Below are 17,774 nucleotides of genomic sequence, written 5' to 3'. Positions count from 1 at the left end.
TATTATTTCAAATGGAAGATATTTTACCTTATGTCATGCGTAAAAATGATGCCGAGCTTGCCACCTCCTTAGTTATGATTCTTTGTTAAATAGAAATAAGATAGCAGTGGAATCCAAAAATAATCCGAAAAGTTTCTGGCACTATGTGAAATCGAAGACTTCTATTAAAGAGGGAATACCACCAATAAAAAGAGACAATGGCACAACAACAGCTACCGATGAAGAAGCGGCACTGGAACTAAACATGTTCTTCTCCAATGTTTTCATCAGAGATTACACTACAAATATTCCTCAACTTGATGTGCCGTAGCATAATATTGGAAATACAACTATTTCTAAAGAATCAGTGATTAAAAAACTCCAGAAAATTAAATCAAGCAAGTCTCCAGGGCCCGACAATATACATCCAAAGATTCTAAAGAAACGGCAACATTAATATCTGAACCACTTACTATAATTTTCAACATTGGAAACTAGCCAACATCATACCTATCCACAAAAAAGGAGATAAAAACTTGCCAAAAAATTACAGACCTATTAGCCTACTAGTACAATCTGTAAACCCAAGGAATCCATCATTACAGACAATATCATGGATAATCTGGAAGATAACCATTTATTAAATAGACATCAGTATGGTTTTCGGCCTAAGAAATCGACGGTTCTCCAACTACTTGATGTAATAGATGAAGTCACTAGGATGTTGGATAGTGGTGAACCTGTAGACCTAATATATCTAGACTTTCAAAAGGCTTTCGATACTGTCCCACACCTTAAACTGATAAGGAAATTGGAGGCAATAGGCATAACATGGAACATCCTGAATTGGATCAGAAACTTTCTTGAGAACAGGAAACAAAGGGTGATGATAAATGGACATGCCTCACCATGGTCAACAGTGATTAGTGGAGTCCCCCAAGGGAGTGTTTTAGGGCCAGTGCTTTTCTTGGTATATAAAATGATCTATCAGACGTCGTGACTGCAACTATGAAACTATTTGCAGATGACAGTAAAATCTTATACCAAAGCGAATCAGAGAGGGAAAGAGAGACAATTCAATCTGACCTGAACAATCTGGAGGAATGGTCAAATACATGGCAATTACACTTCAACTGCAACAAATGCAAAAGTCTGCACTTTGGTCACAACAACTCCAACAAGGTTTATAATCTAGGACAAGAAAACATTGATCAATCCGTTGAAGAAAAAGATCTGGGAGTAATAGTGGATACTACCCTCAAATTTAGTAAACATGTAGAGAAAGCAGTAAAAAAAGGCAAACCAAATAACTGGGCTGGTTAAAAAGAACTTTCAGTCATACGGATGTGGATATGTTCATGCCACTATACAAATCATTAATAAGGCCTCACATGGAATATGCAGTGAATGTATGGAATCCCATGAACCTCAAGGACACCAAAATGATTGAAAAAGTACAACGTAGAGCAACAGAAGTAGTGAGACAATTGAAACATCTACCTTATCCAGAACGTCTAAAAAAATTAGGAATCCCATCTCTACAATATAGGAGATTAAGAGCAGACATGATCCAAACATTCCGGATACTGAAGGGATTGGATAAACTAGAAAAAGAGGATTTCTTCGAAATTGAAACTAACAGAAGAACTAGAGGACACAAACTCAAAATTAGGAAACCCCAAACAAGATTTAACTTAAGAGTAAACTCCTTTAACATCAGAGTGATTTAATGATTGGAAATAACCTATCGGAGGATGTGGTGGACAGTGTAACCATTAATCAATTTAAAAATAGACTAAAAAAACATTTCAACCGACCGCTGTATATAAAGACAACCCTCCTTGCCAGCAGATACATTACTGTTATAAAACTCTGTGAGACTGTGAGACTTTTTTTTTATCCCCCGCCCAACGAAGTTGGCGGGGGATATACAAATGGGTTCCGTCCGTCCCTCCGTCCGGTTTCCGGAGCACAACTCTAAAACTAGCAGAGATATTTCCATGAAACTTCATAGACACATTGTTCTTATGGTCTAGTAGTGCCTTTTGCTATTTTTAGGTTTTCATGTTTTGCACTTTTTCCGTAACCATGGAAACATTGCTGAAAATATCATATTTTTGTACCAGGTTCGTTTCCGCAGCATAAACTGGCACATTTCCTAAAACGTTCAAGCACATAATGTCAAACCTTATATAGTAAAAATTCAATACACACAAACTAGACTAACAAGAGGCCCAAAGGGCCTTAACGGTCATCTGACTACCTTGGCAATAGTAAAATTAATTATATATGGTGTCACTTTTGTCAGGACCATGTCAGGATCATTTTCAATTTCTTTCAACAAATTTTATTTCAAACAAGAGGCCCAAGGGCCTTAACATATAGGAAATTAATTAGATATAATGTTATGTTAGCCACCTTCGATTTCGGATCAACCAAAGATGTAACAATACTTTGTCGGGACCATGTCAGGATCATTTCATGCAAGTTTCAGCAAATTCCCACTGGTAGAACTTGAGAAGAAGTTCAAAATGTGTTTTCAAGATAGCTGCTGTGGCGGCCATCTTGGATTTCGGATCGACCCGAAAAATAACAACACTTTGTCGGGACCATGTCAGGATCATTTCATGCAAGTTTCAGCCAAATCGCACCGGTAGAACTTGAGAACAAGTTCAAAATGTGTTTTCAAGATGGCGGCTGTGGCGGCCATCTTGGGTTTCGGATCGACCCAAAAAATAACAACACTTTGTCGGGACCATGTCAGGATCATTTCATGCAAGTTTCAGCCAAATCGCACCGGTAGAACTTGAGAAGAAGTTCAAAATGTGTTTTCAAGATGGCGGCTGTGGCGGCCATCTTGGATTTTGGATTGACCCGAAAAATAACAACACTTTGTCGGGACCATGTCAGGATCATTTCATGGAAGTTTCAGCTAAATCGCACTGGTAGAACTTGAGAAGAAGTTCAAAATGTGAAAAGTTAACGCACGGCGGACGGCGGACGACGACGGACGAAACATGACGACTATAGGTCAAAAATGTCCATCAAGGGATTCTATGTACTATTTAAAAAAATGTCTCTTAAAAGATCAATTTGTTTATGTCTTAGCGAGACAATTAATTCTTTTTTTTATGTTACACAACAATGTGCCGATGATGTGAAGCCGGTATATTCAGATCGAGTAGGGTTGCATAATGTTATGACGACACAATTATCATTTCTAAATGCAGGTAGCTTTAAATCGAAAAATTACCATGTTAAGAACGCTTTATAATCATTAAACTTTATCGTAAAACTCATCTTAGCCATTCTAAATCGTAATTTTTTTCCGGGGGAAGACCCCCGGACCCCCTAACACCAAATTCTCGCGCCTTTGGGCGCTCGCAAATTCATCAAATGCATCGTAAAACTCATCTAAGCCATTCTAAATCGTATTTTTTTCCGGGGGAGACCCCCGCACCCACCAAACACCAAAATCTTGCGCTTTCGGGCGATCGCAAAATCATCAAAGTACATAAAACTCATCCCGGGGGGTCACCCTCAGACCCCATATAAAACACCAAAATCTCGCGCCTTCAACGCTCGCACGCTAATTTGGCCAATTTGCGTATTCGTTAATTTCCTTTTACCGACCCCACTGTCTATAAATGTGTAGCAAGGTTTAGATTTAGTGATATATGAAAAATGTACATTAAGCATGTATTATATGGTTGGGAGTTGAATTAATCTCCTCCTGTAGGTGGGGGGGGGGGGGGGGGGTTACAAAATATTGAGGACCTTTGCCCCCCCCCCCCCCATGACGTTTCATCTTCCTACGCCACTGGTTCATTTCCGGAGCATAACTCTAAAACCAGCAGAGATATTTCCACGAAACTTCATAGACACATTCTTTTTATGGTCTAGTAGTACCTTTTGCTATCTTTAGGTTTTCATTTTTTGCACTTTTTCCGTTACCATGGAAACATTGCTGAAAATATCATGGTAAATGGTAAATGTTACTTTGCAAAACTCCACCCATCTTTGTGTATATAGTCTAATATAAATGTCAAGGCTGTATATCTCTTTCAACAATTGCAGCCCCGCTCTACTTGAATTATACTTCATCTTTCTTTAGCTTAACTACATTTTTCCTGGTTTTTTTTTTTCATACACATAAGTCTCCACAATCAAACTTACTTCAGCTTTGATATCTCCATTGGCGGGGGATCTGAATGACTATGTCCTTGTTTTTTTTTTAAAGACAGTATTCAAATTTAAAATTAATGTAAGACATTATAAATATGGTATAAAATAAGGACCAAGGAACTGTAAATAGACATGCGGGAATTTGTGTAAATAGAAAAGAGGAACCCGCCAAACCACAACCAAACATATAAGGATTAAGATAAAGTAACATTAAGGAAAAGGCGCAACTAAGCATCAATGATTACGAACTATTCAAGGTGGTCAAGAGACAAAATCGTCTAACTAACAGACCCAAGTCAGGTAGACCAGGTAGGTAGGTAGAAATAAAGTTTGAAATACCTTATGCATGATCTACTGATCGATCATGTCCGATCAGGCTCTTACTATGTGTGTATCATGATTGGGTAAACAAGTAATTCTAAGATTGTCGAATTTTCGAGGCGATCTGCCCATTTGTCAAGACACAAGAAGGAAAAATAAAATTATATGTTAAGGACGATCACGGAAGTTCACAAAAACATAAACAATGAACACATATAGAACATACAGATTAACAAAAGGGACAATATCGTATTGTCTGAATGATCGCTTCGGTCAGTCAGTTCTTGTGTCTTGACAAAGGGGCAGATCGTCTCGAAAATTCGACAATCTTTTGTCCACACTGAGAGAATAACTTCTTAGCCCTATAATTACTACTTTAAGAAATTCGTATCCTACAAACATATGTCTATAAGGATCTAGTGTTATATGGAAAAACTCCTGATTGTAGTCATACCACATTGAGTCCGGATTAGCAGAACGTTTGATATCCTCTCTTTAAAACGCTTGAATTCGAAAAAGAAAGTAGGATGACCTCAAACACGGTATCGACTCACGACAACGCAGTTCTAAATAGAATATTCAATCCTAATCTTCCGTATGGCGACGTTGTTGATGAGACGAACGAACAGATTCTCCAAGCATTTGGTAATAATACACAGTATTCAGCAATAGAATGTTGCCATCAGCTTGTTATGTACTGTACAGCTTTATGTTATATAGAAACACACAGCGACACACATAAATATCTAGTTAAGTACTGGAGATCAGCGAACTGTCATCAAAATAACATAAACACATTATAAAAATAACTTGAATGTCATCGGTTTGCATCCCACCGCTGCCACCAAACATGTGACGTGTAAAATCTTCTTGGATTCGATTTATTTTCTCTCTTCTCAATAAAACACTGTCGCCGTGACAATGATGCCGCATGGGTGTACAACATTTCAATCATCTGACTTCAATGTAGTTGTACATTTTGTTTGTAAATGTATGTTAAATATAATATTACAACAATATTTCAAATCCCACCGCAGCCACCATATGCTACATGCTGAGACCCATCCTCGATATTCTAGGGGTTCCAATCACTTACGATCTCTACACCCCTGGACTATCTCGTGATAAAACTGGAGGCAGGTAATTTAGTCCTTTCATATACATCAAAAGATTGGTATAACGGTACACTGTGGTTGACTGTGTGGCTTTGATGTTATTATGAGCGTCGCTCTAGCTAGCTGTAGTCTCCAAAGGAAATCTTTGCTAGCCTGTGATTGGTCAGATGTTTTCCGCTGATCTACCTTCAATTTCACTATGAGATAGTCCAGGGGTGTAGAGATCGTAAGTGATTGGAATCCCTGGAGTATCGAGGATGGCTGAGACCATGGTAAGACAAGTCGGGGCAGACACCATCCAAAAGATGACCATGCTCGACACTGCTCAATTACCGCACACATAACAGCATATTGCCACAAAAGCTAGCTATTGCGTTAAAGACAAAATGTCCATACTCATTACCAATACTGTAACATTTATTTATTAATATTCAATATGTTAAACCAAATATATAAGTGTATGTATGCAAATGTAAAACACATTTCAGAGGAAATAGAAACTGATGAAGTGAAGGAAGCAAAGAGGTATGAAGCAGAGGGAGTGGACGCTGCAGAAGCTGGTGATCTAGAACTGGCCTTGAACAAATTTGCCCTAGCTATACAGGTTTGCCCAGACCGAGGCTCCGGATACAACAACAGGGCGCAGGCTCTCAGGCTCAAGGGAGATGTACAAGGTAACAAGTTATTGTGTAGCAAAAACATTTCTACTGTATTTGTATTCTTTATAGGACTGATAATAAATATGACTTAGAAGTTAACAGCTCTGTGAGGCTTGCTAAATACTGCCATTTAATGGATACTTATTGAAGACTACATGTATGTCCAGTTGGATAAAAGTTCTCTTGGTTTTCAGTTGTACATGTTCATGTTTATGAAGACTGTACATGTTTATGAAGACTGGGAAAATAAAACGGACAGCACATATCAATCTTGGATATTAGTTGCTGTATATTTCATGTGACTTATGTAGTTTCCCTTACACCAACCTTCAACAAAATACAGAAATATAAAGTGAAGAAGCAGAGAAATCATTTAACTAACTGATAAAAAATTTAAGACTAACAGTATTATATGAAATATTAAAAAATCACTTTTGATGTATGGTAGGTGCTCTCCAGGATTTGAATAAAGCTATAGAGCTGAGCAGTGGGCACGGATCTGCTGCTTGCCAAGCCTACACACAAAGAGGACTCATATTCAAACTTGAAGGCAAGTTAAATTTTGAATGATTAATTATATAACTGACCAAAGATATTTCTAAAGCAGGCAATATGGATGGGTACCTACTGGGGTCGTTCAAGGTTCATCCTCATTAGGATTGTAAAGAAAACACGAACTGTAGCTCCTCACTACCCACATTTACAATGTAGGACTGAAGAAGGCCACTAGGAGGTTGCTGAAAGCTACCCATGGGTAGATCTGAAATTTTGTTTTATTTCTACAATGTCATGAAAGTCACATACTCATGGATTTTTGTCTTGTTCTTTGATCTAATTGCCAAACTAATTCATGTCTACGAAAAGTAAAATTTGCAGCCTTTCTGATTCATAGGTAATTGCTAGTTCCATAGTTTTGTCAGCTTTGCAGAAAATAGCACAATAATCTTTTCAACTGTACCATCTGCAATTGGGTGACAGGTGTCAGCAATACAAAGATTGTTTTGAGAACTGAATGCTATACAAATGTTACCATGCATATTTGAAATATCTAACTTTTGTGTTTCACAGGTGATGATGAGAAAGCTTTAGAAGATTTCAAGAAAGCAGGAGCATTAGGAGGACAATTTGCCAAACAACAGGTGGTCGCTATGAATCCTTACGCTGCCCTCTGTAACCAAATGTTGTCAGAAGTTATGAAAAAAGTCAAGAGCGGAGAGATGTAAATCATATAAACAAAAAAATGTATCATATCTAGAAATATAATGTGTTTTATGTCGGGTTGAATATGAAAATTTACAATAAGATTAGAGGCCCACTATCTTTCCGGAAACGGAATTTTTAAATTTGGAATGTGCAACGAGATTGATAATTTTGTAGAGTCGCAAAAGTGCTTAGCTTACCGTTAATACTAAACTCATCATCACCATCTGAACGATTCAATAAAGATAAAATGAATGGTAATTTTCACATTGCCGGTCGTCATGTTTTCCGCTTGTTAGTTGTCTATCACTGCGCTAGATGGCAAAACAACGAAATGAATCTTCACTGGTAGCAGAGACTATGGATGGAAACTTGCATTTATTTGGTGTTGTAACCTCATCTCAGGCCATCAATATATATTTTCGGATGTTATTGTTGATTTTTAAGAACCTTTGAATTTTTGTTGGAGAGGTAGTGGGCCATTAAATGGAATGCTGAAATATTTTTATTTTAACATATCAATACTGGAAGGTTAAGGATCATACTTTTAATAGAAAAAAAACCCAGACTAGTCACGTTTTAATTATTAAGTTTTAGGTTTTTTTTTATTGCAGTATTTGAAACAATCTTCATTAATTAGAAAATGTCTTTCATATAATTAAGATTTTATGAATGTGTGTATCTGGCAGTATAATTGAATGTATTTAATAAAGGAAAATACTGAAGATGACATTCCATTGTTAGTTATCGTAGAATTAGTTGTATTTTATGTTACATTGTAATTGGAGATAGAATCTCACTATGTCATGGAAGTTGAGCTTGAATTGGTGGGAGGGGCGGGGAAATTTAGGGGTAGAGATATTTTATCTGGGAGTTACCGGTATATTGGGAGGACATGAGGAACATCTTGCTAGTACATTCTACGGTCTTAAATTCGTTGAAACTATATTATAAAGAGTTGTACATTGTATCTTATACATTATTTTTCACAGTTTATATGACCATGATATATACATGCAGATTGTCCTAGCTAAACTTTGACACTGAATGTTTTTTACGTGTAATCATTATTTAGTGTGTCATATATTTGCATTTGGTAGATTATCAAATCAATGTTCATGAAGTATGCGGAAAAAAATACTTTTTATCAAAGTTATGTACACATTGTCTACAAAATGTTCATATATCAATATAGGTTAGCTTTATGTGCATAATCTTATTTGATTAAAGAAAGTAAGAAGGAGAAGGTGTAGCTTGTCGTTGTTTTCTTCTTTTACCTGGTACTTCATTCTATATCAGCGTGGTGTTACTGCAGGTAGTTGTTTCTACAGCTACTCCAACTGTAAAACCAGGCGATGATGACTGTCCATCTACTTATCACCATCCCGTGATAAGCACAGACAAAAAACCAGGCGATGATGACTGTCCATCTACTTATCGCCATCCCGTGATTAGCACTGACAAAAGACCAAGCGATGATGACTGTCCATCTGCTTATCGCCATCCCGTGATTAGCACTGACAAAAGACCAGCGATGATGACTGTCCATCTGCTTATCACCATCCCGTGATTAGCACTGATAAAAGACCACGCGATGATGACTGTCCATCTGCTTATCGATATCCCGTGATTAGTACTGACAAAAGACCTGGCGATAATGACTGTCCATCTGCTTATCGCCATCCAGTGATTAGTACTGACAAAAGATCAGGCGATGATGACTGTCCATCTGCTTATCGCCATCCCGTGATTAGCACTGACAAAAGACCAGGCGATGATGACTGTCCATCTGCTTAACGCCATCCCGTGATTAGTACTGACAAAAGACCAGGCGATAATGACTGTCCATCTGCTTATCGCCATCCCGTGATTAGTACTGACAAAAGATCAGGCGATAATGACTGTCCATCTGCTTATCGCCATCCCGTGATTAGCACTGACAAAAGACCAGACGATGATGACTGTCCATCTGCTAAACGCCATCCCGTGATTAGTACTGACAAAAGACCAGGCGATAATGACTGTCCATCTGCTTATCGCCATCCCGTGATTAGTACTGACAAAAGATCAGGCGATAATGACTGTCCATCTGCATATCACCATCCCGTGATTAGCACTGACAAAAGACCAGACGATGATGACTGTCCATCTGCTAAACGCCATCCCGTGATTAGTACTGACAAAAGACCAGGCGATAATGACCGTCCATCTGCATATCGCCATCCCGTGATTAGCACTGACAAAAGATCAGGCGATGATGACTGTCCATCTGCTTATCATCATCCCGTGATTAGCACTGACAAAAGACCAGACGATGATGACTGTCCATCTGCTAAACGCCATCCCGTGATTAGTACTGACAAAAGACCAGGCGATAATGACCGTCCATCTGCATATCGCCATCCCGTGATTAGCACTGACAAAAGATCAGGCGATGATAACTGTCCATCTGCTTATCACCATCCCGTGATTAGCACTGACAAAAGATCAGGCGATAATGACTGTCCATCTGCATAACGCCATCCTGTGATTATCAGGCGATAATGACTGTCCATCTGCTTATCGCCATCCCGTGATTAGCACTGACAAAAGATCATGCGATGATGACTGTCCATCTGCTTATCATCATCCCGTGATTAGTACTGACAAAAGACCAAGCGATAATGACTTTCCATCTGCATAACGCCATCCCGTGATTAGCACTGACAAAAGACCAGGCGATGATGACTGTCCATCTACTTATCGCCATCTCGTGATTAGCACTGACAAAAGACCAGGCGATGATGACTGTCCATCTGCTTGTCGCCATCCCGTGATTAGCACTGACAAAAGACCAGGCGATGGTGACTGTCCATCTACTTATCGCCATCCCGTGATTAGCACTGACAAAAGACCAAGCGATGATGACTGTCCATCTGCTTATCGCCATCCCGTGATTAGCACTGACAAAAGACCAGGCGATGATGACTGTCCATCTGCTTATCGCCATCCCGTGATTAGCACTGACAAAAGACCAGGCGATGATGACTGTCCATCTACTTATCATCATCCCATGATTAGCACTGACAAAAGACCAGACGATGATGACTGTCCATCTGCTAAACGCCATCCCGTGATTAGTACTGACAAAAGACCAGGCGATAATGACCGTCCATCTGCATATCGCCATCCCGTGATTAGCACTGACAAAAGATCAGGCGATGATAACTGTCCATCTGCTTATCACTATCCCGTGATTAGCACTGACAAAAGATCAGGCGATAATGACTGTCCATCTGCATAACGCCATCCCGTGATTATCAGGCGATAATGACTGTCCATCTGCTTATCGCCATCCCGTGATTAGCACTGACAAAAGATCAGGCGATGATGACTGTCCATCTGCTTATCATCATCCCGTGATTAGTACTGACAAAAGACCAGGCGATAATGACTTTCCATCTGCATAACGCCATCCCGTGATTAGCACTGACAAAAGACCAGGCGATGATGACTGTCCATCTACTTATCGCCATCTCGTGATTAGCACTGACAAAAGACCAGGCGATGATGACTGTCCATCTGCTGCCTGTCGCCATCCCGTGATTAGCACTGACAAAAGACCAGGCGATGGTGACTGTCCATCTACGTATCGCTATCCCGTGATTAGCACTGACAAAAGACCAAGCGATGATGACTGTCCATCTGCTTATCGCCATCCCGTGATTAGCACTGACAAAAGACCAGGCGATGATGACTGTCCATCTGCTTATCGCCATCCCGTGATTAGCACTGACAAAAGACCAGGCGATGATGACTGTCCATCTGCTTATCGCCATCCCGTGATTAGCACTGACAAAAGACCAGGCGATGATGACTGTCCATTTGCTTATCGCCATCCCGTGATTAACACTCTATGTCGAGATCTGTCAGACAGCAACATCAGCCTGCCTACCTGCAGCCCTTGCCTCCACCAATAGATCTTAAAAGTCGAAATTGTCGTTAAACTGATAGGCCATGGACATCTATAGGTGATGCCATGTGGAGGTGCCATGTCTTCCGTCATATCTACCTGTTTACGAGCTGCTGGGCATAGTAGTTTTGAGGTCATATCTCATGAACTCTGCAGGGAAATTCATCCTCTGGTAGAATCCAGCCCTTCTCTCGAATTCCCATGTTGCATCATATAAAATCGGCTTCTTTCGTCTTACGCAGTCGAGGTTTCATGCTTTTCATTTTTGGCTATGTGTATTTTTCCATCAAAATGGGCAACTGACATGATACAAGTACACGCACCAGGTTAGCTGGTTGCCCACGCAGCATACTCTTCCTGTTATTCAGAATACTCCAGTGGGTGACACTCAGTAGGTTACTTATGACCTTCCATTTGATATTCAAGTGTGCCACTGTGTGATGTCTTCTGATGCATGATTTTGATTCATGCTTTACAATGCATATGTTTCTTGTCTATTAGCATTATCCAAATTGTGGCTTTGTAGTGGTACCTGTATCAAGATATTACGATACTACCGTTACCCAATCCTTCCCGTTTCCTTCAAAGGCTGCATCGCGCTCCCACCTGTTTTCCGTCCCTGATCGCACATCTGTTTAGTCGATCTTTTGATCTTGTCTCTATGCGTGATTACCTGACGCAATTGATTAATCTCTTCTAAATATCGTTCAGCATTTCTTCCAAATCCCCAAAGCCCTACTTTTTTCTACAACTCGTCTGTTACTGTTTTGTTGTCCATAAAATATGTACAAGCATGCTGATTTAATAAGTTTAACGTTTTGATAAATAATTTTGATTGGACCTCATTTTTTCTCAATTTTGATTCCGTTGATATTGCTTGTGCTACATTTACCGAGCAGTTTTTATCTTTTGCTGAAGAACGTATCCCTAAAAAATAGTTACTATAAGACCCATGACAAACTTTGGACGATTACGAGACCGACTCCATAAAGAATTTAAAATCAACCTCCTATCAAGTCAAATATAAAAACCAAAGAGACAAGGTTAATAACATGAAAAAACATGCGAGGGAATTATTTTATGATAATGTTGGTGATGTAATTGATAAACTCGTTCGTATATTATTTAAACAATCTAGTTCACAGGAAGTTATTCTACCATTGATAAACCCTGAGAACGGAAATGTTGAACTTGATGATATTGAAAAATCTGATATATTGAATAAATATTTTTGCTCTGTTTCAACTATAGAGGATAGGGATATTCCATTACCCACATTTAACTATAGAACAAATTCTTAATTTGGTTTTCTTGTTGTTCGATTTTATGAGATTTGTGATGTCTTGAAAATTCTCAAATTAGGAAAAGCGTCTGGTCACGATATTATAAGCCACCACATGTTGAAATATACTGCAAATTCCCTTTGAAAGTATGTAAGCCATTGGCAATTCTTTTTAATGTCATTTAGCCAAAATGTTTTTCCTTCTATTTGGAAAAAAGGAATTGTTCTACCCCTATTTAAGAAAGGGGACAGACATGTGGTGTCCAATTAACGCCCTAATACTTTTTTATCATGTATCGGTAAAGTTTTTGAAAGAGTAGTGTTCAAGTATATTTATAATTACTTTTTTGATAACGCATTATTTTATGAAAAACAATCTGGTTTTATGTCTAGTCATTCTACAGTACACAAATTAATAGAAATGTACCATAATATATGTTGTTCTCTTGAAGAAAAAAAACACCCACAAAGCATTTGACCGTGTATGGCACAAGGGGTTATTAATTGAATTAGAAGTATATGGTATAAGAGGTAATCTATTACTTTGGTTAAAAGATTATATATCAGGACGGCAACAGCAAGTTTTTGTAAAATATGTGTATTCTGATCAAGGCTCCGCAAATGCAGGTGTTCCTCAGGGAAGTGTCTTGGGGCCACTTTTATTTTTAGTTTACATAAATGATATTGTTGATATTGTTGATAATATGAATAGCGTTTCACGTTTATTTGCCGATGATACTTCATTAATGTTTTCTTCATCTATGTAGATATTCAACGATCTTTAAACAGTGACCTACAGAAGCTTCATCAACTGGGTCCAAGACTGGCTCACTAAATTCAATCAGCGAAAAAAAACCTGATGTATTTTTCATAACAAATTCTAAAAACGTGCCACTTTTACAACTTACTTTTGGTACTGACATTTTGAATTGTGTTGAAAAGTATAGACATCTAGGTGTAACTTTTAGAAATCCAAAAGGCTTGTATGAAAAAATATCGGTATTAAGAAAATTCAAATATTTGTTGAATAGAAAGACACTATTGCGGATATACATTTAGTATTTGTGTTGCCAGTATTAGAATATGCATGCGAATTATGGAATGGTTGTTCTCTGACAGATGTAAATAAGCTCGAGCAAGTCCAACTTGAAGAAGCAAGAGTTATCACAGGCCTGCCTTCTTTTTCTAGTAAACAGTCTCTGTATAAAGAATCCCAACTCCAACCATGATCAGAAAGAAGGAAACTAAAAAAAATCACTTATGAATAAACTTCATAATAATCTAACTCCTTCTTATTCAAGTAATCTACTTCCTCCAAGAGTAGGGGAGCGTGATACGTACAGTATAATGTCAGAAATAATCAAAATTATAGATTATCCATTTCTTATGAATCTTTTTTCCGTCTACTGTTAGGTTATGGAATAACTTACCAATCGATGTCAGAGAGCAACCATCTATCAATTGTTTTAAATCTAAAATTCAACACAACCTTGACGCATTACCTTTATTTATATAGTAGGAAACAGAAAGTTAAATGTTTTACATACAAGGTTGCGACATGCTTGTAGCGGTTTAAAATATGATTTGTTTCGAGTTAATATAATCAATGACCCATCATGTGAATGCGGAAATGAATGTGAAAATGTTGTGCATTATTTTTAGAATGTACATTATAAAGAAGACAACGTGAAAATTTATTTAGGCCTAACAACATTTGATAACAATAACAATTGATGTCATTCTTTGTGATTCTCCAAACCTGTCAGACGAGCAAAACGGATATATTTTTAAATCCGTACAGACCTATATAAAAAATAGTAAACTACATATTGCTTAGATGCCAATGATATTTAAAAATATATAGGGGACACTGGGCTAGTCCGGCCCCTTTTTATAAAAGTTTTATTTTACAAATGATTTATGCAAATACATTTCTGAATATATATCAAATTATAAATAGTTGAATTGCCGGAGAAAAACATTTTTCTGAATATAGATTATATACATGTGCTGTTACTAAATATCTACTTTGAGAACTGAAATTAGAGGTGCGCGCATCCTTAATAAGATGGGGTTGCAAAATCCGCCCACGCGCCGATTTTTTCCAAATTTTGCAGTGTTAAAGGTCTAGGTAACTAACTACTTTTTATGTGCTTTTTATTTATTTTGTATGTTTTAAAAAGGCATAAAGGGCCTAAAATGATGTTTTTTAAAATTACTTTGGGTATGTGGCAAGGGGACCCCTTGTGTCCATATTTTGAACATAATTTTATTTTTTTAATTATTTGTGTTAATAAAAGATACTTCATTCTTTATTTCATATCCATTTATAATGATATTTACGAATTACTTTTAAGACAAATTGATTTTGAAGCAAAAAAATCTCAAATTTTTGTCAGGATAAAAATTGAGGATATTGGGTTTGCTCGAAATATTTGGCATGTTATCGATTTTGTCCACACTTTTAAACCATTTTAAAAACATGCCATATTTATAATCTTATAACAGATTCTTTTTCAAAAAAAATGAAATGCGGGAAAATAGCATTTCATAGGCTGAAATGTACCGAGGGGAATTTTCTAAAAAATCAATATTTGCCCTAGTTGACCATAAATTTAAAATTGATCATAAACACCATAATAAAACAACCGTTAGAGATAGAATTTTTTGTTAACTAACATATGTACTTTAAAATTATTGCATTTCTATTCATGCATCTTCCCTAACAGTATAAAAAGCCTAACAACTAGATATATGCTCTTGGGTGAAACAAATAGTTTCTCTTTTCGTATCAGAAATCAATAATTATTGGAAAGAAATGTATTTTCGTCAGCATCTTAAACTCAAAAGATACAAATTAAGATTATCCATCTCTCTTATGTAGATAGAAACTATCTTAAATTGAATTAAAAATGATTAAAGAGGGAAACAGAGTTACATTTGATTTTCAAATAAAATATGTATTATTTAAAAATAATGCCAGCACCACAAAGACTACAATATTATTTTTGAGCAATCAGACGGCCTTTATTTCGAAACAGTGGCAACAATGTGTTTAAAACTGTCACTATCTCATTTGGCATACCCCATAATCCATTTCTACCAATTTTCAGTAATATCTAATAATATATAAATTTCAACCAATCAGAGACCTCCATTTTGTTTCCGTGGCAAACAATCTTTTAAAAAGGGATTGCATGTTATTCAGCATATTTCATAACCCATATATACCAATTTTCACTTAAAGATGTTCCACCGCCGACAGAGCATAAATGATATTCATCATTTTAACAACAATTGGTGTTTAATCGTGTATATGATAGTCTAATTAACACAAAAAATAATATAAAATAATTTATATTGCCTTTGGTGCATGCGCATTCAGTAGTGCATTCCATATAGGATTTAGTGTCAGGGAATTTTTTCGGGATGCAATTAATTATTTTTCATATTTTTAACTTGAAGTAAAATTAGAAGCTCAAACTTTTCAATGGTGGTAATGGTGTAAAGTAAGTAACTTTTGTATTTGAAGAAAATACTAAATCGTCTGCTCCTGTTTTTAGTAGTGAAAAATCTTTAAATCTGACAATCTAAATTTCAACCAATCAGAGGCCTCCATTTTGTTTCCATGGCAACCCATCTTTTTGAAAGTGTTACCATGTTATTCAGCATACCTCGTAACCTCTATTTACCAATTTTCACTATAATTCTGACATCATTTAAATTTCAGCCAATCAGAGGACTCCGTTTTGTTACCATGGCAACCAATATTTTAAAAGGTGTTACCATGATATTTAGCTATAAAAATTATTTCTGTACACTGATTTTTATGGCAAGCCAAGTTACTTTTTATTCCAATTTCCGATATCGGGAATTCTAATTTCCGATATCAGAAATTCAATTTCCGATATCAGAAATTCTAATTTCCGATATCGGGAATTCAATTTCCGATATCGAGAAATAATTTCCGATATCGGGAATTCATATTAATTTTTGATATCGGAAATTCTAATTTCGATATCGGAAATTCTAATTCCCATATCGGAAATAAGAAAACAAATTCTGATATGGGTAATTCTATTTCCGATATCGAGAATTCAATTTCCGATATCGGAAATGAAGTATAATCTGCAATGCAAATAATGAGTAGAGAGAATTGCCGATATCGGGAATTGAATTTCCTATATCGGAAATTGAATTTCCCATATCGGATATGTTTTCTAATTCCCGATATCGGAATTAGAATTTTCGATATCGGAATTAGAATTTCCGATATCGGAAGTAGAATTTCTGATATCAAGAATTTTTGTCCTGATTCCGATATCAGACTTAGAATTTCCGATATCGGAATTGAATTTCTGATATCGAGAATTCTAATTCCGATATCGGAAATGAATTTCTGATATCGGAAATTCAATTCCGATATCGGAATAAAAGAATAAAAAGTAACTTGGCTTGACATAGATTTTCACGTATATCGGACTCTGGAATCATAAACAAGAAATGTATAACTAGGTATACTAACAAAGATGTGGTCCGTTGCTACATGCACTCTCTATCTTTAAGTCACTCAAAAACAGTTTTCCCGGATTTTAATTTTTAACCTAATTTACACATAGACAGAAAATGTCATGGGAGCTCGAGTATTTTTAAATGGGGGTAAAATTATGGACAAAACCAGTAACAGAGCAATGTTTCGTTTTCGTTTTTTGTAAAAAGTGTTACTTTTTCGTAAAAAATATTATTTCAAACAAAATTTCTAAAAGAAATGACTTAAATATAAAGTATACAATCTACTCAAATGATTTATGAATAAAAAATGTAGAATATTTAACAAAGGCTAAGCTTAACCTTTTTTGGCATGTTTGTGCAGGTAGTTTTAATGAAAATGACTACAAAGAATTCAGGCCCTTTGGGCCTTTTTAAAATCACAAAAGAATAAAGAAGTGTCATTTTAAAGGGACATTTTCAATATGCAAAGTTTCAAGAAAATTGGGCTGTGGGCAGTTTCTATGGGATTTTTAACATTAGCTTGACACCACCTTTTCGGAGCAATTTAAACGGAAGTAATATTTTCCGTA

General features: G+C 36.7%; 1 protein-coding gene across 1 annotated transcript; it reads left to right on the top strand.

Moving 5' to 3' along the window:
- The first annotated feature begins 4,971 nt into the window (after positions 1-4,971).
- Positions 4,972-8,711, top strand: LOC138319913 (tetratricopeptide repeat protein 36 homolog). The gene is made up of 4 exons (XM_069263032.1): positions 4,972-5,130; positions 6,089-6,274; positions 6,708-6,809; positions 7,328-8,711. Exons 1-4 carry the CDS (start codon positions 5,013-5,015, stop codon positions 7,480-7,482), a joined length of 561 nt encoding a protein of 186 aa, XP_069119133.1. The 5' UTR covers positions 4,972-5,012; the 3' UTR covers positions 7,483-8,711.
- Positions 8,712-17,774: the final 9,063 nt, after the last annotated feature.

Source organism: Argopecten irradians, chromosome 1 (assembly GCF_041381155.1).
Source record: "Argopecten irradians isolate NY chromosome 1, Ai_NY, whole genome shotgun sequence".
Classification (NCBI taxonomy): domain Eukaryota; kingdom Metazoa; phylum Mollusca; class Bivalvia; order Pectinida; family Pectinidae; genus Argopecten; species Argopecten irradians.
Note: the sequence above shows the minus strand (reverse complement) of the source record. Positions and strands in the feature narration are given on the sequence as shown.